The following is a 22,939-nucleotide window of genomic DNA, read 5'->3' as shown; positions in this document are numbered from 1 at the left end:
AAAGTTAGCACTCCCAGAGAAGCTGGCCAGGCAGGTGATGGACCCGCAAGCGTGAGATGTTGATGGTCTTTGGGCCAAAACATGGAATAAAGCCATTAGCTGCAAATACAGAAGTCTGTTGTAGGCTTAGCAGCTGTGGTTAGAGGATGATCTGGGGCCTGGGGACCAAGCCTAGGAGGAAAGACCTTCAAGACCTTAATTAATAGGCATGAGAAGTTGGCTCCACAGGAGAAGACCTGCTTTCCATGCAGAATGTCCCGAGTTAAGTCCCTGGCACGAACAAGTAGATCTTCTCAGGTAGCAGGTGATAAAAAAGACCTTGCTCTGCTGGAGACCTGCAGATAGGTGTGCTAATTCTGAAAGTCAGAAAAGTCCTTTCTGAACATAGGAAGAAGAAGAGTTGGTTCTTATATGCCACTTTTCTCTACCTGAAGGAGACTCAAAGCGGCTTATAATTGCTTATAATTGCCTTCCCTTTCCTCGCCCCACAACAGACACCCTGTGGGGTGGGTGAGACTGAGAGAGCGCTGATATTACTGCCTGGTCAGAACAGATTTATCAGTGCCTTGGCAAGCCCAAGGTCACCCAGCTGGCTGCAAGTGGGGGAGTGCAGATTCAAACCCGGCTCACCAGATTAGAAGTCCACACTCCTAACCACTACACCAAGCTGGCTCTTGCACGTTGAATCCTTGACATCTCTGGACCAAAAGGAAGGAAGGAGCAAGTGCAAATGAACTTCCTGTGCTACGGAGCCATTGCCAGCTGGAAAATACTGAGCTAGACAGAGCCATGTTCCGTATACCAGAATGGCTTTTTAATTTTTACGATACCCCCAAGCCTGTTCCACTGGCCGCTTCCTGTCCGTGGTCCTGAAACCATATATATATATTTTAAGTGATGGAGACTGAATTACAGAATAAGTGGGGCACATGCCTGAGTTTTTTTTTAAACAAATGATCTCATAACAAGAGTGTTGGTGTTTTACAAGTTTTATGGATGCAAGAAAGAAAGCAAGAAAGAAAGAAGGAAGGAAGGAAAGAAAGAAAGAAAGAAAAAAAAAGATCTCCCACTGAAAAACCCAAGGAAACCAGAACAGTATCAAATAAGCGTCATCCCAAACCAGCAGTTCCTTTGGAAATCAAATAAAACCATTCTGTTGAGATCTCCCTAACACCACCCCCATTAGAAATCACCCCCTGCTTTCTTCTATACCTGCTTTGAAAAGGATTGTTGCTACAGCACAGAGGTGAGAATGGATTCTGCTTCATCGGTGTGAGGAAAAGAACAGGGGTGGGTGGGTCGTAGAATGCAAAACCCCAGCTCCTCTGTCGCCTTTTCCCCTCTCCCATGGGCAGGCAGGACTAATCTCGGTGAAGGAACTGGTCCCCATCTTCCCCCCACAATCAAAAACCAGAAGGGGGCCCAGCTCAACAGGATCTGACTCTGTCGTTTCGGGATATTTCTTTCTCGGCATCAGCGCATAGAACCACAGTGGAAAGGGAGGGACGGTCCTAGTTTAACCTTGGCAAGTTCGATGCGACCTTCAAGTCACCGAGCTTCCAGAGTAAGCCCAGTTTGTCACCCCACTAAGGCTCCGCCCTCTGAAATTGCATCATTTCTGTAGCAGAGCTTATGAGAAGGCAGGACTAAACCCAATAGATGTTACTGCAAGTCCGTGAATGGTGTAAAACCATCGATCCCCATTGACACTTTTGGAAACGGTGTGAGATATTTTTACTTAGGGAGAGAACAAGATTCTGTCTTGCTTCGCCCCATGCACCTTTCGGTGCTTCCCCCTCCCCACAAGGGATGGTCTGTCTCTCTCTGAAGAACATATGCTATTAAAAGGAACAGAACTGACACCATCTGGCTCCTCACGTCTTACCAGGTGATACTCCAGGTCTAGACATTTCTGGGATGGGGGTGCAGAAACGAAGAAAAAAGACAACCCAGGTGGGGACATATGCCTCTACACATGCACCCGTGGTCCTTCATCATGCACAATTCTCAGCACACAAGAGGGACGCTGGCACAGGGACTTTCAAATATAGATGGTAATCTAAAATTAAAATTTCATGTTTGTCAAATGATGGCTGTGTTTGGAGATATCGGGCTTTCCCGCATTCTCATTGATCTCCCTTGTAAGTTCCTGTTTCCTCTGGGAGGGGGGTGGAATTCCTGTTCCACAAGTTCTTTTGCTCCCTCTAGTGGTAGATTTGATATTTCATTGGTTTATGTCAGGCATGCCTCCCTGCACCCCAATCCTGTTTTAAGTATTTTCAGAAGCTGCTCTAGGGATCCTGCAATGGATGGGAGATTAGGGACATAGTGTCTGCAAAAGTCCAGTTTAAAATTTTTAAAGGAAAGGTCATCTCCAATGTGTTTTCCTTCCATTCTCTTTGATCCTTCTACACACAGAGAAAACAGTCAACCTCTGTTTCCAACCAAACCCTGGTTTGCTAAGTGGTGCCAGCATAAGTTGTTAACTCCGGTTTGGCAAATCCCCAGGGATTTGCTCTTCTCTATCCGAAGGAGTCTCAAAGCAGTTTAAAATCTCATTTCCCTTCCTCTCCTTACTACAGGCACCTTGTCAGGCAGATGGGGCTGAGAGAAGTCTGGCCTGAGATCACCCATCTGGCCACACGTGGAGGAGGAGAAGTGGGGTATCAGCTCTTAACCACTATACCACACTGGCATAGTATAGCTCCCCCCCCCATCTTTTACTCCTTCCAGGGAAAACTCTCTGGTACAACAATAAATTAAAAAGTGTGTGGGGTGGGGGGAGTGGGATATTCTTCCGCCATGTTGGGTGTTTTTATGTCTTTTAATGGGGGTTTTAATGGGATTTTAAAGACTGTTGTTACCCACCACGAGCCTGACCAGGGAGTGGCGGGATATATAAATCGAATTATGAATGAATGAATGAATGAATGAATGAAGGAAGGAAGGAAGGAAGGAAGGAAGGAAGGAAGGAAGGAAGGAAGGAAGGAAGGAAGGAAGGAAGGAAGGAAGGAAGGAAGGAAGGAAGGAAGGAAGGATGCGAGTTAACATTTCCCTCCCTGTCTCCCCACGCCTTTCTTATTCTCGAGAAAGCAATCCAAGAATCTGTTTGGGGAAAGTTTAAAAAAAACAAAACAGTTGTTCAAATATAGATAAGCCCACATTTGCCAGCCCCTAATCTTGCCTCTCATGGGTAAAGTGGCCCTAGCTGGAGCCTCCATGCAAAAGTATTGGGAAGTGTAGCAAATGCACTTTTCTGTTCTCTCAAGAAATCCTGCACTTCTGTGACCTGAGATATCACGCATGCTTGGCCCTCGTTAGTTTCTTCCGGCCATCATGGTACCCACCCGACCTTCTCCAAGGTCATCTCTCTGGCTGTCTCCCTTGCAAGCCCCCTGCACCTCTCCCCATTCCTTCTCCCATCTCTTGCTCCCTCCTCAACAGTCGACCCCAGAGAAGCGACCGAGCCGGAAGCAGCAGGATTTGGGCTTCCCCAAACAGCAGAGATGTTTTGATCTGGCCAGATTTCCTTCCTGTATTCCTCTAGAGCATCTCCCCATCTGATGGGCAGCTCCTCCCGCCTCCCCCATTCTGAACTAATTCCACAGACGGCCAGCCAGTCATCCATGCCCCTCAAAGGCACCTTTTGGGGAGGACTCCCAGCAGCCTCCACTGCTCCAAAAGAAGAAAAACCCATTTTTCGGTTTGCAATCCGGAACGGGGATGGTGTTTTAGTAGATCCAGACCTCTTTCAACGTGAAGCTCCCGCAAAGGGGCCAAAATGAAAACAAACAAGCCAACAAAAATCCCACGGGGCTTCCAAGGGGTCAGGGCAGCCCAGGGGCACCCGGGAACGGAGGGACCGAGTCCCTGACGACCCCTTTCTCCTGCCCCGCCAAAATTCCAGGAGAGTTCCTGTCTGTGTCCCTGGAGGTCACCTCCTGTCCAAGTCCTGGCAGGGCAGCAGGGTGGGTTTCTATGCGTGTCCAAACGTCACATGATGGTGCATCGGTTCCTCCGCAGGGCCCCCTGGAAGCGGATGGTGGTGTGGACGTGCTTGCAACGGGCGCAGCCCATGCTCTTGAGGAGTTCGCTGAAGAGCAGGAGGATGTGCCAGTTGTACTTGGCCGAGCACTCGATGTAGCCGCACTTCCAGGTCTTCTTCACCAGGTTGGAGACGTTCCAGCGCGGGATGACCCGGCCCTTCTGGAGGTCCCGCTTGTTCCCCACGATGATGATGGGCGTGTCAGAGGTGCCGATGACCCTGCCGAGGAAGACAGAGGGGCGGTCAGGTGTGCGGACCACTCTGGGTTGGGAGGCTCCTGCAGGGTATCGCACCATGGCTGGTTTCTCCAGGGGGGTTGTCTGGAGATCAGCCAGGAGATCCTGGTTCTGACTTTGGGAGATCAGTTGGCATTCTGGGTGATCTCCACACCCCACCTGGAGGTTGGCAAGCTAGGGGGTAGAGGGAGGGGACTGAGGGAGGAACTGTGTCAATGAGCATTCCCAGGGTTGCCAACTCTCAGCTGGGAAGACCTGGAGACTTTGGGGGTGGAGTCAGGAGTGGGCGGGATTTGGGGCAGGGAGGGTGTAGAACCTCAGTGGTGTAGAATGCTATAGCGTCCCCCCTCCAAAGGAGCTATTTTATCCAGGGGAACGGATCTCTTTAGTCTGGAGAGGAACTATAATTTTGGTTGACCAGGTCCCATCTGGGGATTTGCATCCTTTAGAGCAGGGGTAGTCAACCTGTGGTCCTCCAGTTGTCCATGGACTACAATTCCCATGAGCTCCTGCCAGCGTTTGCTGGCAGGAGCTCATGGGAATTGTAGTCCATGGACATCTGGAGGACCACAGGTTGACTACCCCTGGTTTAGAGCGACCCCCATTTTGGGCAAGCAATCCTAAGAATAGCAACCATGCTAGCCAGATACAACTTCCATGCTGAGAAAAGTGGTCACATCTGGATGGGAAAGCTCTCAAATGCACAGGAAGCGGCCTTATAACAAGTCAGACCCTCGGTCTGTTGCCTGCTTAGTATCGCCTGCTCTGACTGGCAGCCATTCTCCCGTAGAGATCTGTCTTATCACCCGCTACCCGATCATTTTAAACTGGGGGTTGAACCTGGGATCTTCTGGGTGGAAGTCAGATGTTCTACCATTGAGCCAAAGCCCCTTCTCTAAACTAGGATTACATCAAACGACCTTTTACTGAGTCAGTCCACTAGGGGTTGCAAGTCCATCAGAAGTTATATCGGCATGTCGGAGACGAGTCTGGCTTTTGGGCAAAACTCTATGGCAGAATTGGCTTCAGACCATAGAGTTTTGCCCGTAAACTATAGCCAGCATCCAGGGGGGACCTGGGGATCTCCGGGAATTACAGCTCATCTCCAGACCACAGAGATCAGTCCCTCCATGAGAAATGGATGCTTTGGAGGGTGGCTTCTATGGCCCTATGCCCCACTGAGGCCCCTGTCATCCCACCTCCAAACCTCCAGGAATCTCCCAACCTGGAGCTGGCAACCCTGCCCCCCATCTCCTGCCGGTAGCCAGAGGGACCCAGCAAGGCTTTGTGCCTGTCGTCAACCTCTCCAGAACGACGTGCCTGTGAATGGCCCTCTGTGTACCTCCAGGAGCTGCGGCAATAACTCTCTGCTGCATCCCTCCCTCCCTCCCTCCCTCCTTCCCGTTCTCCATCGGGGGCCCAGGACAGGACGAGGCATGAGATAGATATCTTTGTTACCTCGTCTCTAGGATCTGCTGCCTAATGGTTTTGACATACTCGAAGCTGTCAAAACAACAGATGTCATAGACCAAGATGTAGGCATGAACGCTCCGGAGGCCTCGGCAGCACACGTCCGCCCACTCCTGCAAGACAGAGAGAAAGAGGGACGGATCAGGGAACGCGCCGATCACAGCTCCCCGATGGTGTCACCCGGCCCGCCCGCCCGCCCGCCCGCCAAGAGCTCAGTCCAAGGAGAGGCTGCCGGCCCATTCAGCAAAGGCACCCGGTGCCCACCAGAGCAACAGTGGGATTTCTTGCCTGTCAAATGTGATGTGTGCAGAGAAGGGTCTCTCTCCCCCCCCCTTCTGTTTTCGCCATCAAGTCACAGATGGCAAGAGATGTTTGGAGCTGCTTTGCCATTGCCTGCCTCCATGTCACAACCCTGGTATTCCTTGGTGGTCTCCTTCCGAAATAGTGGCCACGGCTGACCCTGCTTGACCTCCAAGATCTGCCTAGGCTGTCCAGCTCTGGGTGTTTATGTAGAAGACCTGATTTTTGTACCCTGTTTTTCACTCCAAGCAGCTTACAATCGCCTGCCCTTCCTCTCCACACAACAGACGCTCTGTGAGGTAGGTGAGATAGAGCTCTGAGAGAACTGTGACAGGCCCAAAGTCACCACGCAGGCCTCATGTGTGACCAAGCAGCTTATGATCTCCTGCCCTTCCCACAACAGGCACCCTGTGAGGTAGGTGAGTTTAAGAGAGCTCTGAGAGAACTGTGACAGGCTCAAGCTCACCAAGCGGGCTTCATGTTTCTCCAAGCAGCTTACAAGCTCCTGCCCTTCCCACAACAGGCACCCCGTGAGGTAGGTGAGATTGAGAGAGCCCTGAGAGAACTGTGAAAGGCCCAAGGTCACCAAGCAGGCCTCGCGTGTCTCCAAGCGGCTTACAATCCCCTACCCTTACTCTCCCCACAACAGTGAGGTAGGAGAGGCTGAAAGAACGGTATACTAGCCAGGGTAGACCCTGCTTAGCTTCTGAGATCTGATGAAAGATCAAGCTAGCCGGGGCTAATCAGGACAGTGCCCTCCCCTCTCAGATCAGTGGAAACAAGGTCAAAGAACTGCCCCATTCTGCCGGAGTCCCCCAAAGCTCCAAAATCCTGCCTTGCAGTTATTTAGCCTGCCCCATGTACAGTATCCTGGTACAACCATTACAACAACCCTGCGGGGCAGGTCAGGATTGTTATCCCACTGACGTGCAAAGGCAGGGCTCGGGAACAAGCAAGGTCCCCCAGTCCACTTAGTTCTTTCTCAAAATCATTTCCCACCCACATTCTCAACCACGAAAAACAAAAACAGAGATTAAAATCATTTAAAACTCCGAGATGAGTAATCAATCAGCGATCAAAACCACATCAGGGTACAAAAGCATCATAGACGGAAGAAGAAGAAGGAGGAGGAGGAGGAGGGGAGGGGGAGGGGGAGGGGGAGGGGGAGGAATTGGTTCTTATATGCTGCTTTTCTCTACCTGAAGGAGGCTCAAAGCGGCTTCCAATCACCTTCCCTTTCCTCTCCCCACAACAGACACCCTGTGAGGTGGGTGAGGCTGAGAGAGCCCTGATATTACTGAAGAAGAAGAAGAGGAAGCATCATAGACAAAAGCATCATAAACGGAAGAAGAGGAAGAGGAAGAAGAGGAAGAGGAGGTGGAGGAGGAGGAGGAGGAATTGGTTCTTATACGCCACTTTTCTCTAACCAAACGAGTCTCAAAGTGGCTGACAATCGCCTTCCCTTTCCTCTCCCCACAACAGACACCCTGTGAGGTGGGTGAGGCTGAGAGAGCCCTGATATTACTGCTAGGACAGAACAGTTTTTCCAGTGCTGTGGTGAGCCCAAGGTGGCTGGCTGCATGTGGGGGAGCAGGGAATCCAACCCGGCTCGCCAGATTAGAAGTCCGCACTCCTAACCGCTACACCAAGCAGGCTCTCTGGAGATAAGGCCGAGGACTCCGGGTGACACGAGGTCTCGGACTCCCGTTTACTTTGAGAAGGACCGCATCCTAGTCCAAGCTGCAGCTTAGCCGTGGCTTCCAAAGTGCACTGCAACCGCAAATATCTTCGATAGCAACGCAGTTCTAGAAGACGAGGCCACTTGAGCAGAAAGGCTTAGCAACGGCTGGATAAACTCCAGATTTGAAAAGAGTCTGGCAGGAGTCAGCGTCTCTGACAAGAGCGGGATGCCAGGCGATCACAAACACACACTGAGGACCCCCCAAAAGGCTCTCAAAGGAGGTGAATATGGATTCTTGGAAGGTGGGCCTGTCGTAGGTATGGTGGCCATCTTCCTCCTGGGAAAAGGAGGTTGAGAGGGGACATGATAGCCCTCTTTAAGTATTTGAAAGGTTGTCACTTGGAGGAGAGCAGGATGCTGTTCCCGTTGGCTGCAGAGGACAGGACACACGGTAATGGGTTTAAACTTCAAGTACAATGATATAGGCTAGATATCAGGGGAAAAAATTTCACAGTCAGAGTAGTTCAGCAGTGGAATCGGCTGCCTAAGGAGGTGGTGAGCTCCCCCTCACTGGCAGTCTTCAAGCAAAGGTTGGATCCACACTTTTCTTGGATGCTTTAGGATGCTTTGGGCTGATCCTGCGTTGAGCAGAGGGTTGGACTAGATGGCCTGTATGGCCCCTTCCAACTCTATGGTTCTATGATTCTATGGCCTGTATGGCCCCTTCCAACTCTATGATTCTATGATTCTATGAAATACCTGGGGATCTTTGGAGTCTGCAGAGGGGGAGGTTTAGAGAGGGGAGGGATACCTGCAGGGTAAAATGCAACAAAGACCCCTTCCAAAGAAGCTATTTGCTCCAGCTGAACTGATCTCTCTCGCCTGGAGAGTAATCCCAGGGGCTCTCCAGCTCTCACCTGGAGGCTGGCGACTCACATCACAGGAGATAAACAGAACCTCCCTGTTCAGGGGCAGCGTACCTCTGGTTTCAGGTGGATGGCTACAGGAGGCCCCTTCAGCCTTCGAGTTCTCTGCCTGGCAGCCTCTTTCTGGCATTTGTACGAAGCAGAAGGCTGGCCTGCCTGGGTGCTTTTCTTGTAGGGAGGCCAGCCTCCAGGTGGGGCCTGGGGATCCCCCTGGAATTACAGCTCATTTCCAGACTACAGAGGGCAGCTCCCCTGGAGAAAACGGATGCTTCGGAGGATGACATTACATCTCTGACTTTCCCTGGCCCTATCCCCGAATATCTAGAAATTTCCCATCCTGACTCTGGGGCCCCTGCATTCCTGAGATGGCCTGGGCAGCCCAAGCCTTCCACGTTCTGGGTCGCTCGCTCGGTGGGTTAAGCAGCATTCAGCGGTGAGAATTGCTTGTGCGCTTCCACGTTATGAGCTTCATTTCATTTTCCATTTTCGGAAGGAGCATTTGGTGAACAGCTGGGGTTTCCCGACACAGAACAATCTGGTTCCATGTGTCTTGCAGAGGTGGGAGCCCTCCTGCCTCTCCCCCCCCCCCCGACCATTCTGGTTTGATCATCTTGGCTGTACAGCTGCTTCCTCTCGTAACTTCAATCAGACGGTAAAGCGAATTTCCTCACAGCCCAGCCTGGCCTACTGTCCAGGGTTCCGTAGAGGCTCAGCATGGCCCGAGTCGCCTGTTGTCTTCTCCTGCCTCATTCGCGGCTCTTTCTCTGCCCCTTATGTGATGTCATAGAAGCTAAGCCAATGGCTGCAGGGCAGGCTTTTCTGCCTGTTACTGTGACATCAGAGCCAATCAGCCAATCGCTGTCAAGCGAGACGAACATCATGGTGATGTTCATCTCTTGTGCAGGCGCTTGTCCAAAAAGGAAGAATCTGGACACACCACGCAAACCTGTTTATAGAGCTCAATTTCGATTTAAGATGTGGGCTAGGTTGAACGCCTGGTCCCTAAACGCCTCCGTTTAATGCCACCTACATGGGCCGACTGCATGTTTTTCAATTTCTCATCCCTTCCCTGAAACCCCTTTCAACCCCCCCCCCCCCGTTCTGACTTTGGATCTTGCTTCCACAAATAAAATGTCCACATCTTAAATGTTCATGTCATTGCCTACTTGTGCATACCAAATTTTCTCCACGCTGCCTGTGCATTAAGTGAACCGCGAATGAACCGTGACTCCTATATAGAAAGGAGGTAGAGAACATGTAGCCACCCTAGCATAAGGTTGCCAGCTATGGAAATACCTGGAGATTTAGGAGGTAAAGCAGGATATAATACCAAAGAGTGTATTCTCCAAGGCTGCCGTTTCTCCCCGGGGATCTTGGCCATCTGGAAATCTCTATGAGGACCCTATGAGGTTATATACCCCACTGAGATTTCTTCCCTCCCCACCTCCTGTCCTCCCCACCCCTACCCCCAACCTCCAGGAATTTCCAAACACAGAGTAGGTAATGCTATAAGTATACCATTAGGCCCTTTCATTAATGCCCACAAGGTTTTCCTGGTCTCCCTCAGCCTGTTCACCCGAAAAGGGAATCGGGAAAGCTGGGTTCATAAGCGTTTATTTCTTTAATGCTTTTTTAAAGCAAGGGGCCTTTGATCGAACCAGAAAACCAGCTCTGAGATGAGACGGACTGTACAGCAAGAGTGAACATATGCCGGCTGTATTAATGAGGAGTTCATCGAGAAGCTCTTGGCCGAGGGGAAGAGGGAGAGCCGGAAAGGCTGCGGGGACAAAGTGGGAAGAGGCAGAATCTCACAAGTGAATTTCAATATTGTAAAATTTATACCCACTTAGTTGAGTGCAAACGGCCTTCGCTGACCCCGGGGGAAGCCCTTGCTACATATATAATTGCTTTCCGATAGCAGCCATCCCAGGTTGGGAAACCTGGATTGCAGAATGCAGAATTAAGTTGCAGAATTCACTGCCCGGTGAGGTGCCCATGAGCTGGGATGGTTTTAGAATCCTAGAGTTGGAAGGGGCCAGACAGGCCATCTAGTCCAACCCCCTGCTCCATGCAGGATCATAGAATCCTACAGTTGGAAGGGGCCAGACAGGCCATCCAGTCCAACCCCCTGCTCCATGCAGGATCATAGAATCCTACAGTTGGAAGGGGCCAGACAGGCCATCCAGTCCAACCCCCTGCTCCATGCAGGATCATAGAATCCTACAGTTGGAAGGGGCCAGACAGGCCATCTAGTTCAACCCCCTGCTCAATGCAGAATCAGCCTAAAGAATCCAGGATATTTGTACAGTTGCTGCTTGAAGACGGCCAGGGAGGGAGATTAGATTTGTGATAGAAGATGCTGTTGTGATACTGCTAAATCACGTCCCCCTCAGTTTCTCCTGCAGGAGGGTTTCTGGCTGTGGCCTAGCAATCCTACCAATCTCTAATATTCAGAGATATACTGCTTCTGGACATAGAGGTTCCACATCTATCATGGCTAATATCTGCCGATAGAACGTCCCCCTGTGAAGTCCTCTGGTCTTCTACACTCCCTGATTTGCTCTTGTTAAGTTTTGAAACAATTTTGGAATCCAGGTTGACCGCATGGGATGGACATCTTTCTAAACAAATCAATCCCTGGCGACTTATCATAACGGCTAAATGGAACTTCCATGTACAGCAAATTTGCCACCCCCAGAATGGAAAATACCTGGAGATTTGAAGGGGGGGGGGCAGAGCCTGAGGAGGGTAGAGTTTGGGGAGGGGAGGGATTTCAGTGGGTTATAATGCCACAGAGTCTGCCTTCAGTGTCCATTTTCTCCAAGTGAACTGATCTCGGTTTCCTGGAAATCAGTGGTAATAATGGGAGACCTCCAGCCGCTCCCTGGAGATTGGCAAGCCTTCTGTACAGCATTTGATGGAAGACGTCTGTGGTCTTCATGACTTTCCTTGAACTTCCTAGCCTCCCCCCGTCCCCCCATAAAACAACATATCAGCAAGATAGGTTAGAGCCAGGGAATCAAATTCTATTACATTATAACAACACAAAAAACCCTACAATCCCCAGAATTCTTTGAGGCAGCCATGGCTATTAAAATGGCATGAAATCGATGGGGATTAGTTGTAAAAAAAAAAAAGGTAAAGGTAAAGGTAAAGGTATCCCCTGTGCAAGCACTGGGTCATGTCTGACCCTTGGGGTGACGCCCTCCAGCGTTTTCATGGCAGACTCAATACGGGGTGGTTTGCCAGTGCCTTCCCCAGTCATTACCGTTTACCCCCCAGCAAGCTGGGTACTCATTTTACCGACCTCGGAAGGATTGGAAGGCTAAGTCAACCTTGAGCCGGCTGCTGGGATCGAACTCCCAACCTCATGGACAGACAGCTTCCGACAGCATGTCGCTGCCTTATCACTGTACAGATAGAATTTAAGCACAACGGTAGTTATTTAAAAAGAATATACAAACTGGGGTTGCTGGTTTGGGAAATTCCGGGAGGCTTGGAGACGGAGCCTGGAGAAAGCAAGGCTGGGGGTGGGCCGGGACCTCTGTGGGCATAAGATGCCAGAGTCCCTCCTCCCAAGAATCCATTTTCTCCAGAATTGATCCGTAATTCCAGGAGATCTCCAGGCTCCACCTGGAAGATGGCAACCCTGTTCAAGTCAGGGGACCCTAGGAAAAGGAGCTGTGTGCTTGCTGACTGTGACTTGGCAAGAACTGAGTTCAGATCACCACTGAGTCCCAAAACTTCCTTGCAGGGTGGTTGCCAGCGAAACACAGCTGTCAGCCCATATGCAGTTGCCTTGAGCTGCTTGGAAGAAAAGGCCGGTCAGAGATGTCAAATCAGGTTCTTTTTTGGATGCGGGTGGGGTGACGCTTTCTTAAGCTGGGTAGCTTCTGCCCCGCCAGGGAATTGCCTCCCCTTCTTTCAAAGCCTCCATCTGCTCCTGCCTCCCTCCCCCACCGCGTCTCGAGGTCTGGACCCAATTCGGCATGTTGCTGCTGTATGACTCCGCTATTTCCGTCTGCCTCATCCACCGACCTTTCTTCTTTCCCTGCAAAGCTTCGCTCTCATCCTCCTCCCTTCCGTAAAGAGAGGTAGCCTTCCACCCCTCCTAGCCACCTGGAAAGAACGGAAACAGAGAGATACCCCCTCCCTGCCCGCCCCTTGGAACATCTTCAGCTGGCGCACAGGTGTTCCCTTCATGGCCAGGTGACAATACGGAGAATCCACATCACTGGACTTGGACATTATTGCCTCATGCCCTCTGGCATCGCGCCAGCTCACTCGCATCACTTCCTGTTAAATCCAGAAGTGACATGGGGTCGCCCTAGCCAAAACTTGATGGTAAAACCATAGACATGTTAGAGCATCCCCTAAATCGCTTCTGGTTAAAATCAGACGTAAGCACGGCGATGCGATGCTGGTAAATCAGGTCACCTAAGTTTTTCCCAGGGAGTGGTGCTAGCGGTGACCAGGCACCCCTCCTGGTCTCTGCTATTCAAAGATATGCTGCTTCTGAACATGGAGGTTCCACTTATCGACCACTGCAAATACCTGCTGACAGAACTACCCTCCGGGAACTCATCTAATCTGCTACTCTCCCTGATTTGCCTTTGTTACATTTCAAAACAATTTTGGAAGTCAGGTTGAATACAGGGAATATACATATTTTGAAACAAATTCATTGGGCGGGGTGTGTGGAGTAGGGGATGAATGGTTGCCGCCATCAAATTGTATCAAATTTTATTAATCTGTATTATTGTGTGGGGTTAAATTTTTTATGTTTTATGTTTTTGGCATAAACCTCCATGAGTTGGCTGGGTTGAAAATGGCGGTATAGAAGTTGAAAATGGGTTGAAAATGGTGGTATCATGACCCCAGCTTGTTCTTCAAGGTCACCTTCACCACAAGCAGAGAGAGTGGTCTATAAATTGAATGAATGAATGAATGAAATCAGGCTGGGACATTATTTGGGTCCCCGCAGGGAAAATAGCAAAGGTGACCCAACCAGGATTTATTAAGACAAACCGGAATTTGATTGATCATCTCTGGGCCAAATCCTGCTTTTACAACCAGTTGAAATCAACCGTGCTTTTCTGTCCAGAGTGCCTTCCAGCAGTTACCATGAGATGTAGACCGCTTTTATCACAGAAAGGCAGAGACAGAGCGAGGCCACCAAGAACCATCACAGACCCTGGTGGCTTCCATTCCACCCCCCAAAACTCCCTCTGGCCTTTCATCTCTGTGGTTATCCTGAATGGTTCCTGGATGGTCCTGTCTAGCCGAATCACATCAGATCTCAGAAGTCTAAGCAGGGTGGGCCCTGATACCTGAATGGGAGACCACCAAGGAAATCCAGGATCACTACATCTCTCACCTTGAAAACCCTAAAGGGGTCGCCCTAAATCAGCTGCGACTCGCCGGCAGTCTCCACCACCACGGATGTCCTAGGAGCCACCTTGGAGAACCGTACGGGCCGTCCCTTAGCAAGCACACTGTGGACGGTCTCCTCCTTTCCGACTGTGGGCGGACACCTACCTGCAGTGTGTTTACTGGGAAAGAGGTGATGGGTGGGAAGTCCATGATCTGTAGGTCGTGGACGTGGCCGTTCATGACCACGGCAGGCAGGTAGATGCGGCGGGCCTTGGTGGGCACACAGACTTCGCTGAACTCGTTGTAGAGGAACTGGCGGACAATGGCACTCTTCCCGACCCCTTGAGCACCCAGCACGGCAATCTTGAAAGTTGTCACCATGCCTCCCGGCCGTGGCCCCCACGCGCGACGTGGTGATCGGCTCCTCGGCGCAGTCCGCTGCCTTTGCGCTGCCAGGAAGGCCCCCGGGCTGCATATTCCGGCAGCTGCGGTTTCAGCCACGGACAGGAACCATTTCCTCGTTGGCTTGGCCCGTCACTGGAAGACCGAGAGAAATCTCGTTGGAAAAAGGAGCAATGGCTTCGCACCCAGGCCGGCTGGAGGCCATGTCTTAGCGGTGGAGCATCTGCGAGGCATGCAGGAGGTCCCAGGTTCAATCCCTGGCATCTCCGGTTGAAAGGACCAGGGAGTGGGTGACGTGAAAGACCGGAGACCCTGGAGAACGGCTGCCGGCCAGAGTCGACAATACTGGCCTGGACGGGTTGACGGTTCTGACGCGGTACAATAAAGCGTGAATAAACAAACAGTCTTCGTGATTTCCTGTTTAAATCTTGAAAATAATGCAGTGCGGTGAAAATAACGCAGAGGAAAAAAATTCACAGAAATATATCCACCAAGCAATATAACCTTGTTGCATCAGAGATTTTTTTCCACAGCAGTGTCTCCTTTTTCAAACCATGGAGGGGACGCTGAAATAATTTTTCAGTCTTTGGGGAGAGCCGGAAGTGATGTCGTCTGGCCACGCCCCCAGAAGTGACATCACTACCCACACCTTTACCCTCCTTTTGCTCCCTCCCTCCCCACCTTTAATACTACTATGGTGGCTTTCCCTCACATAGGCTGGAAAGAACAGTAGGAGCTGAGAAGACTGCCCTACCCCCCCCATATCATGCCACTTCAGAGCTCCCCCCGGGCCCCTTCAGAACTCCTGCGGACCCCCAGAAGTCCACAGTCCCATAGCTGGGGATCCCTGCTCTAAACCAGGGGTAGTCAACCTGTGGTCCTCCAGATGTTCATGGACTACAATTCCCATGAACCCCTGCCGGCAAATGCTACCCCTGCTCTAAACAATATAATTTCAAGCTTTGAAAGAGAACCAAGCTCAAATTTGGCTGTGTTTTTTAATTTTTTTCTTATTAAAGTACCTGCCCTGTGATTCTTTAACCAACAATGCAGAGGACGGGTGATTGGTTCCATCTGGGAATTCTTTATATCGTCTACTGCTGTTGAAACAAATCTCTCATGAAACTAAGGTATACTACAACTTTGCCCAGGATGGCTTGGTGGATATATGTGCGAACATTTTCCTCTGGATTATTTTCATTACACATCAAGATTCAAGCAGGAAATAAAGACTCTCTTGTTTATTTGTGGTTTATTGTATACATAGATATTTATGCACAAATTGTTGATTCTTTTCTGCCACATATTATATTTGGGGGGTGGGGGTGGGAGTGGTGGGCACTAACCGGGACTAATTCTCAAGGTCTTTAGGCTAAACTCTGCCTACAAATCGGCCGCCATTCCAGATGCAATAAGAAAAGGAGGCAGAAGCCTTTTGCTTTGAGTCCTTCCTTTTTAGACATTTGCAGGGTTTTGGGGGGGTCAAGAAAGCCAGCCCCGCTGCAGGAAACTGAACTCCCTGTTCCAATCTCTTCCTACGGATCTTTCCGAGGCAATCAAGTCAGCGATGTGTGAATTTCGAAGGCCTGCCCGCTGGAAGCCTCATCCGCCTCCCCTTCACGTGGCGATAAATCTACTGCTCACTACAGTGCCAAAAATCATCCACTCCCCCCCCCCCCGCAACACAGCATCTAAGAGCGCCAATTCGGAATCCTTCAAGGCAGGTTAGTCCCCCCCCCTTTCCCGCCACCCCCTCCAAGGTGGGGCAATCCAATTAACACAAGGCTGGTTCCGTTACAGCCCTTAAAATTGACTCTGGCTGGCAAGGCCAGGATCTTTAAAATTTCAGTTTGTATTTCATTTTGACTCATGGGAGCCCTTCTAATGGGCTTGAAAAGTGGCCAGCAACAACAAAACAACCCTAGAAAACCATAGAGGCTGTCAACCTGTAGGTAGAGTTTGGTGGTCTCCTAGAATGATAACACCTCTCCAGACAATAAGAGGCCCGTTTCCCCTGGAGCAAGTGGCTACTTTGGAGGGTGGGCTCCATAGCCTTATCCCCCAAACCCTCCCCAGATTCCACCATTCCCCATCTTCAGGTATTTCCAAGTTCAGAGCCAACAACCCAGCAGAGGACTTGATGGGTAGAGTTATCAACTTCCTGGCGTAGCATGGAGGATTACAACTGACCTCCAGATGACAGAGGTCCTTTCCCTTGGAGTAAACGGCCACTTTGGAGAGTGGACAGTATGGTATCCTATCCCACTGTGAGGCCCCTCCCCTTGCTAAACTCCACCCTCTCCAGGCTCCACCCCCAAACCTTCAGGGAGTTCCCATCTCAGAACTTGGCAACCTATTACAGAACCGGGTAGTTGATTGCACTGTGAGTTGTGAGCCCCATCCCAGCTCAAACTTCACTGCAGTTGAGAACTTACAGTTCAGTGGTTCTCCGGGTTTTTTGCTCCTATTAGTGACTGGACCTCTTAACCAACATCCCTTTCTGGAGTTCTTTGGGACTTCGATCTTGTCTCCAGGCTACAACGAACCATTCCCCCCGGAGAAAATGGCAGCTTCCGCGGGTGGTCACTACGAACCATGTCCCTGCTGAGCACCACTCCCTCCTTAGATTTCACCCTCCCGAGGCATTGCTCCAAATCTCCAGAAATTTCCGACCCAGAGTTGGCACCCCACCCGCAACCCCAGAAGGCTCCTGGGACCTGCCACCTGCCGAGACATCGAATCCCAATTGGCAGATTTCACTGGGGGACGACTGTAAAACTACCTTAACATCTTGTGGTGTCCAGTTAGGTCCCGTAACTCTCTTCTCCCTCCTTCCTTGGCAACAGGAAGAGAACAGAACTATCCTACCACAAAGGGCTGTTTTGAAAGAACAGATGTACGTTCAGTCAATTGTGCTGACGTCGTGTTTTTTGGCCAGGAGAAGGAGTGTGGTTCCCGAAATACAGTGGATTATTACGATTATGATTATTTACAGTCTGCCTTTAGGGTTGCCACTTTCTCCCATCAGCCTCACCTAACTCTGAGGATGGTTGAGAGGACGAAAGGGAGTCGTAAGCCGCTTTGGGGAGAAAAGTGAGGTACAAATCTCAAAATAAGAAAATATATTTCTCTCTTTCTCCAAACAAGCCCCCAAAGATCATCCCCCCCCTGCCATGTTGCATCATCCATTTTAAGGTGTGCTCTCTAGAAACAAGCTATTTTAAGACTACCTAAAAACCAGGGTATTTTCTATCTTTCCAGAGTTCTAGTAGCTGTGGAGAAATGCTACCAATCTAGGCTCCCTGGGACATCCCGGCCTTCCGCCCCTAGGATACTGAAGGAAAAGGAGACAGACCCTCCCACCCAAGATCTAGCCTGCCAGAGAATGGTCCACGGAATCTCCAAAACCCTCCAAAACCCTAACACTAACCCTAACCCAACCTGGATACGTTAATACTCATTGCAGTTACTCAGAAGAAAAGGCACTCTGTTTGTTCTCAGAAGCTGCTCTTCTGCCTGTTTTACAAGCTATGCTTGGCTTTCAAGGTCAGCTTAGGTTCCAGATAAGCCTTGGATATTCTCCCCCACACACACATACACACACACACACGCACGCACGCTTCAACCATCCAAGGAAAGGGTCAGCAACAAAGACCCTGGGCCAGGTGAGATAATTCGAGGGGCAGTCATGATGCGGCCCCATCCATAACCTCCTAGGAAAGCTGGGAAACAGCAAAGTCAGAGCATCCAGAGAGCAGAAAGCAGCTCCCAAGACTTCAGGTGAAAAATAAAATTAGAACTCTGCTCCGTGTACTCCAGCATCCAGCATTTCTACCGTGGCCAACCAGATGCTTCCAGCAGGGCACCCAAAGCAAGCTTCCAAAGCAGCGTAGCCAGCAGATCCTATGACCGGGCTGACCCCCAAAAGGTCCAGCTCTTGGGGGTGCAGCATGAGGAGGCAAGTTAGAATTGGCAGCTAGAGGGATAGCCCAAAATTTGTCTGCATGACCAAAATTTGTCTGCTACAGGGTTTATATGATTATATGTTTTCTGCCTGTAAATCTGCCATCCGTAAAATAATAAATAATCCAAAGCAAGGAAAAGGAGGCCAACCATCATCTCGTGGAATGAATACGCAAAGGTATACTCCTTTTGAACATGGAGGTTCTATTCAGCCCTTGACAGACTTATCCTCCACAAATTTGTCTCATCTCCCTTTGCTTTCTGCACCCCGTGCACCTTGTTACAGATTTCTTTCCCCCCTTAATCTTTCTGCTAAACTTAGTTACCTTTGCCAGCTTGGTGTAGTGGTTAGGAGTGCGGACTTCTAGTCTGGCGGACTGGGTGGCCTTGGGCTCGCCTCGCACTGATAAAACTGTTCTGACTGAGCAGTAATATCAGGGCTCTCTCAGCCTCACCCACCTCACAGGGTGTCTGTTGTGGGGAGAGGAAAGGGAAGGCAAACATAAGCCGCTTTGAGACTCCAAGGAGAGAAAAGCAGCATATGAGAACCAACTCTTCTTCTTCTTCATCAATATCAGGGCTCTCTCAGCCTCACCTCCCTTGCAGGGTGTCTGTTGTGGGGTGAGGAAAGGGAAGGCGATTGTAAGCCGCTTTGAGACTCCTTCAGGTAGTGAAAAGCGGCATATAAGAACCAACTCTTCTTCTTCTTCAGTAATCTCAGGGCTCTCTCAGCTTCATCTCCCTCACAGGGTGTCTGTTGTGAGGAGAGGAAAGGGAAGTCAACTGTAAGCCGTTTTGATACTCCTTCGGGTAGAGAAAAGCAGCATCTAAGAACCAACTCTTCTCCTTCTAAATAACAATGAGCAGAATATCCATGCCCTTTTTAATGTCGGCACACTAGAATGGATTCTCCCTTCACCCAGAACTCAGGCAGGGAGTCTTAGAGCTGTTGGCATCTCAGCATCTAGCAAAGCCTTGCCTCTTTAAATTGTGAGGGTCTTTTCTCTGCCCCCCCCCCCCCCGCCACACACACACAACGCTAACAAAATCTGAGTTTTTTACACTTTTGTGCTGCCAGGACTGATGCCTGGCATTATTCCCCGGATGAATGCTACAGAGAAGATTCTTTCGAGCAAACAAGGCCAAAAATGGACTCCAGGGCAAAGCCTAATCTAAGTCTCCAATGCACAGGGCACTTCCTTTGGTGTGAAACATGCTCCACAGCCAAGCCAGGATCTCTCTGAACCACTTCTGTCCTTCAGTTTGTTTTTGCATGTGAAAAATGATACAGTTGAAGTGTAAGGGGTGGTGGTTTGCCAGTCCCTCTGGCCACCGGAAAGGGATGTAGGGGCCTGCAGGGTTGCTAGAGCCCAATTAGGAAATTTGGGGATAAATTCTGGGGAGGAAAGGGACTTCAGGGGGTACAACCCTCCATGTCCTGAAGATCTCTGGAATCTGGACAGGAGCTGAAATTCCGGGGGATCCCCAGGTTCCATCTGGAGGCTGGCATCCCAAGGGCACACCAGGGTGGCAAAAAGCCAGCACGATACTGGTCCGGCCAGTAAAAGGGTCTTTCGGGTCACTGGCACTGAGGTCTGGAAGGCTGGTCACATTTAAGCAGCTGCAATTCAGCTCTTGCCAAATTTGATCACATCCAGCCATCAGCTGATCAGGCCCCCCACGGTCTGTTGGGACAGATCTACAGTTCCCAGAAGCAGATGCTTCTAAAATAGAACATTCGCTGTCCTCAAAGGGGAGGACCCAAGGTCATGCGCCGGGCAATGTATTGGTGAGGGGAGGGTGAAGAAAGCCCATGGAGGAGAGGGTGAAGAAAGCCCAGGTCTCATGGCTGCAGTGGATGGTGGAGAGGGGCCCGTCTCCCTTGGCAGAGCCTCTGGTTGGCAGGCCAAAGGTCCCCGGTTCAACCCTCAGCATCTCCAGGTGAAGAGACCAGGTAGCAGGTGATGAACAAGACCTTGACCTGAGTCCCCGGTGGGCTCTTGCTGCTGCTGCTACTGGTTTGAGCAGACGAGAGTTCGAAGGACCGAGGATGTAATTCAGTACATGAAAAGAAAGGCCCTCGATTTAGAAAACAGAAGAGGAGGGGCAGCAATTTGTGGACAACTGCATTCTGGAGCAGGCTAACTTGGAATGCCTCTCCATCTGGCAACTGCAAAGCTAAAGTTTGGTTCGCGCATGCGCGGGTCATCACGGGATGATTGCAACATCAAGTGAAGACTTGCACGTGGGAACGGACCTTCACAGATGCATAACAGCCCGCTACAGAACATGGCTATTTCCCTCAAGGCATCTGCAGAGGTGGTTCTGGTGGTCTTTCTGGGGGGTTCTGCTACACCTGCTGGGTCAGCTAAGGGTAGGAAGTGCAAACCAGCAATAAACGCGGCAGTCTCACGATGCATGCGCAGCAGGGGCAGGTGTTGCCCAGGTCCCAAGGCAAGTGGGGGTTTGGCGAATCCATGCGTACAAGGACCGCGCCAACTGGAGGAAGTCACATTTGCCAGCTGATACGTGGCAAGTGGGCCTGGAGGCCTGGCGTCAGTTTCCTGCTCATTCGTCTCCCTTGGAATCCAGACCACCAAGAACCAATATGGCGGAGGGCAAATTCCGCTGTGGAAGAGCTCTGCGAAGCACGCTCTTTCAACCACTCAGGTCAGCCTAGCCCTTTACTGGCCCGTTTGCTTTGGTTCCTGTTTACTTGGGAGTAAGGCCCCTTAAACTCAATGGTACGCATTCCCAGGGAAATGCGCTTCAGGCTGGCGGAACAGGCCAATTGCCCCAGCGTTGTGCATAAGCCCACAGACCCCACTGACATTTTATCGGGGCGCCGACGTACGCTACCCAATGCCCAGTCCCCAGCGTGGCCGCATTTGCCCCCATGCGCTCGCGCAGAGCTCTGAGGATGTGCACAGAAGCATTGCAGACGAATGTGCATGTGAGAACATGCACCAAGCATGCATCTCCGGAGCCACATTGCTGGGCATGGAGGAAGTTCATACACGTTGGCGGAAGAGGGGGGGGGGAGTGCTGGCATGTCTGCAGTGGAAGGGAGCCAGGCGTCCCATCTGCCAGCCTGACGGTGCCAGAGTGTGCCACCGGGCCTCACGCAGATCCACTTTGCATCGTGAAGCGGAGACCCAGGGAGAGTGGCGGTTTTCTCCTCGCAAGAAGGAAAGGCCTCGATGGGGAAGGAGCCTTACGTCCCTCTTTCTAAATGCCTGTCCAAGCGGCACGGGGTGGCCTTGACCTGAACATCACCTGGATTTCAGGGTGATTCCCCCCATTCCGTGGCACTACAACAAAGGCAGCTGGGGGAGGGGGGGATGACCCCGAAAACCCACTTTAAAGTGCTGATTATGCAAAGGAGGAAGCAGCGACGGAAGGGAGATCATCTCCAGGGGCTGGCCTGAGCTTGCTTCCATCCCATGGGCAACGCAAGAGTGGCCCGCAAGAGCTTGGCCTGGGACCTTCAAATGCCCCCCTCCCCTCCCAGGTTCCCCTTCCACCTGCCGTTGCCAGATCTCTGCTTTCTGGTTGGTTCCCAGATTCAGTTTACCAGCCACCAGATCTTCCTCTGTGTATGTGTGATGGGGGACAGGGGTTAAATCTAGATCTAGCCTCAATCTCCCCCCACCCCCCAGTTCAGTCCACCGGCCCTGCAGTCCTCCTCTCCTTCCGAAGGCGACGATTTTTAACTTTGACCATCCTCTGCTATCCTAGTCCCCCCTCCCTTCCCTCGAACTTCATCTGGGCCGAAGGACAGGTACGGCTGACATCTCACCTGTGCGGCTCTCCTGCCTGCCCAGTACCCACCTGCTGCAAGGTGAAAGGTCTCCTCTTCCCCCTCCCCTGCCCTGCAAACCTCCCCCCTCCCCAGCCAGTCCACAACACCCCCCCTCCCTCCCTCCCACCCCCCAGTCCTTTTCTTACCTTGCAGGGATGAGAACACCAAGGACAACGTCTCCCCGGGGCACAGTGTCTTTTGTGGGGGACCCCAGATCCTCGGAGAAAAAGGGGGGCTGCCCCAATAGACTGCAGAGTTAGGAAGATATTCCATTCAGTAATCCCACCCTGTTCTTGGAGGACGGCTGGGTGGGGGGGGGGGTGTTGATGTGCCCGATTTCTTTGCAGAGGACCGGAGGATGCAGTCAAGGGATCTGGCGAAGAGGACGGTGGTGTCGGGGAGGGGGGGGGGAGAGACGGATGCCTTTCTGGGCTAAGATGCTTCCTTGGGGGACCTCATCTCTCTTCTTCTGCCTGTTCCTGTTCGGAAACCCCAGCCGCCTTCCCAATCCGTTTCTCTCTCTTCCTTCGGCATTTCAGCCTTGGCTGGAAAGATGCGGTGTGTGGATGTGTGTGTGTGTTGAGGAGGAAAGGGGGGGGGTGTAGGAAACCTGCCACTGATTGCAGGAGATCCACAGGGTCACAGAGCCTGACATGTTCATGAGCACATGAGCAGGACGGCCTGGGCTGGCTCATCTCTCCCGGGTTTATTTTTAGCTGGCAGGAGCAGAGAGCAGCGATA

The 22,939-nt window shown here is 51.2% G+C and overlaps 1 protein-coding gene across 1 annotated transcript; it reads right to left on the bottom strand.

The window, feature by feature from the left end:
* Window positions 1-971: 971 nt before the first annotated feature.
* RASL10B (RAS like family 10 member B) lies at window positions 972-22,479 on the bottom strand. The gene is made up of 4 exons (XM_077312027.1): window positions 22,345-22,479; window positions 14,197-14,568; window positions 5,740-5,864; window positions 972-4,264 (listed from the first exon to the last, which is right to left on the bottom strand). The coding sequence occupies exons 2-4, from the start codon at window positions 14,410-14,412 to the stop codon at window positions 3,994-3,996; spliced, it is 612 nt and encodes a 203-aa protein (XP_077168142.1). The 5' UTR covers window positions 14,413-14,568; window positions 22,345-22,479; the 3' UTR covers window positions 972-3,993.
* Between the last annotated feature and the right edge of the window lie 460 nt (window positions 22,480-22,939).

The sequence above is a fragment of the Paroedura picta genome, chromosome 15 (assembly GCF_049243985.1).
Source record: "Paroedura picta isolate Pp20150507F chromosome 15, Ppicta_v3.0, whole genome shotgun sequence".
NCBI lineage: Eukaryota > Metazoa > Chordata > Lepidosauria > Squamata > Gekkonidae > Paroedura > Paroedura picta.
This window is presented reverse-complemented; position numbering and strand designations above follow the sequence as displayed.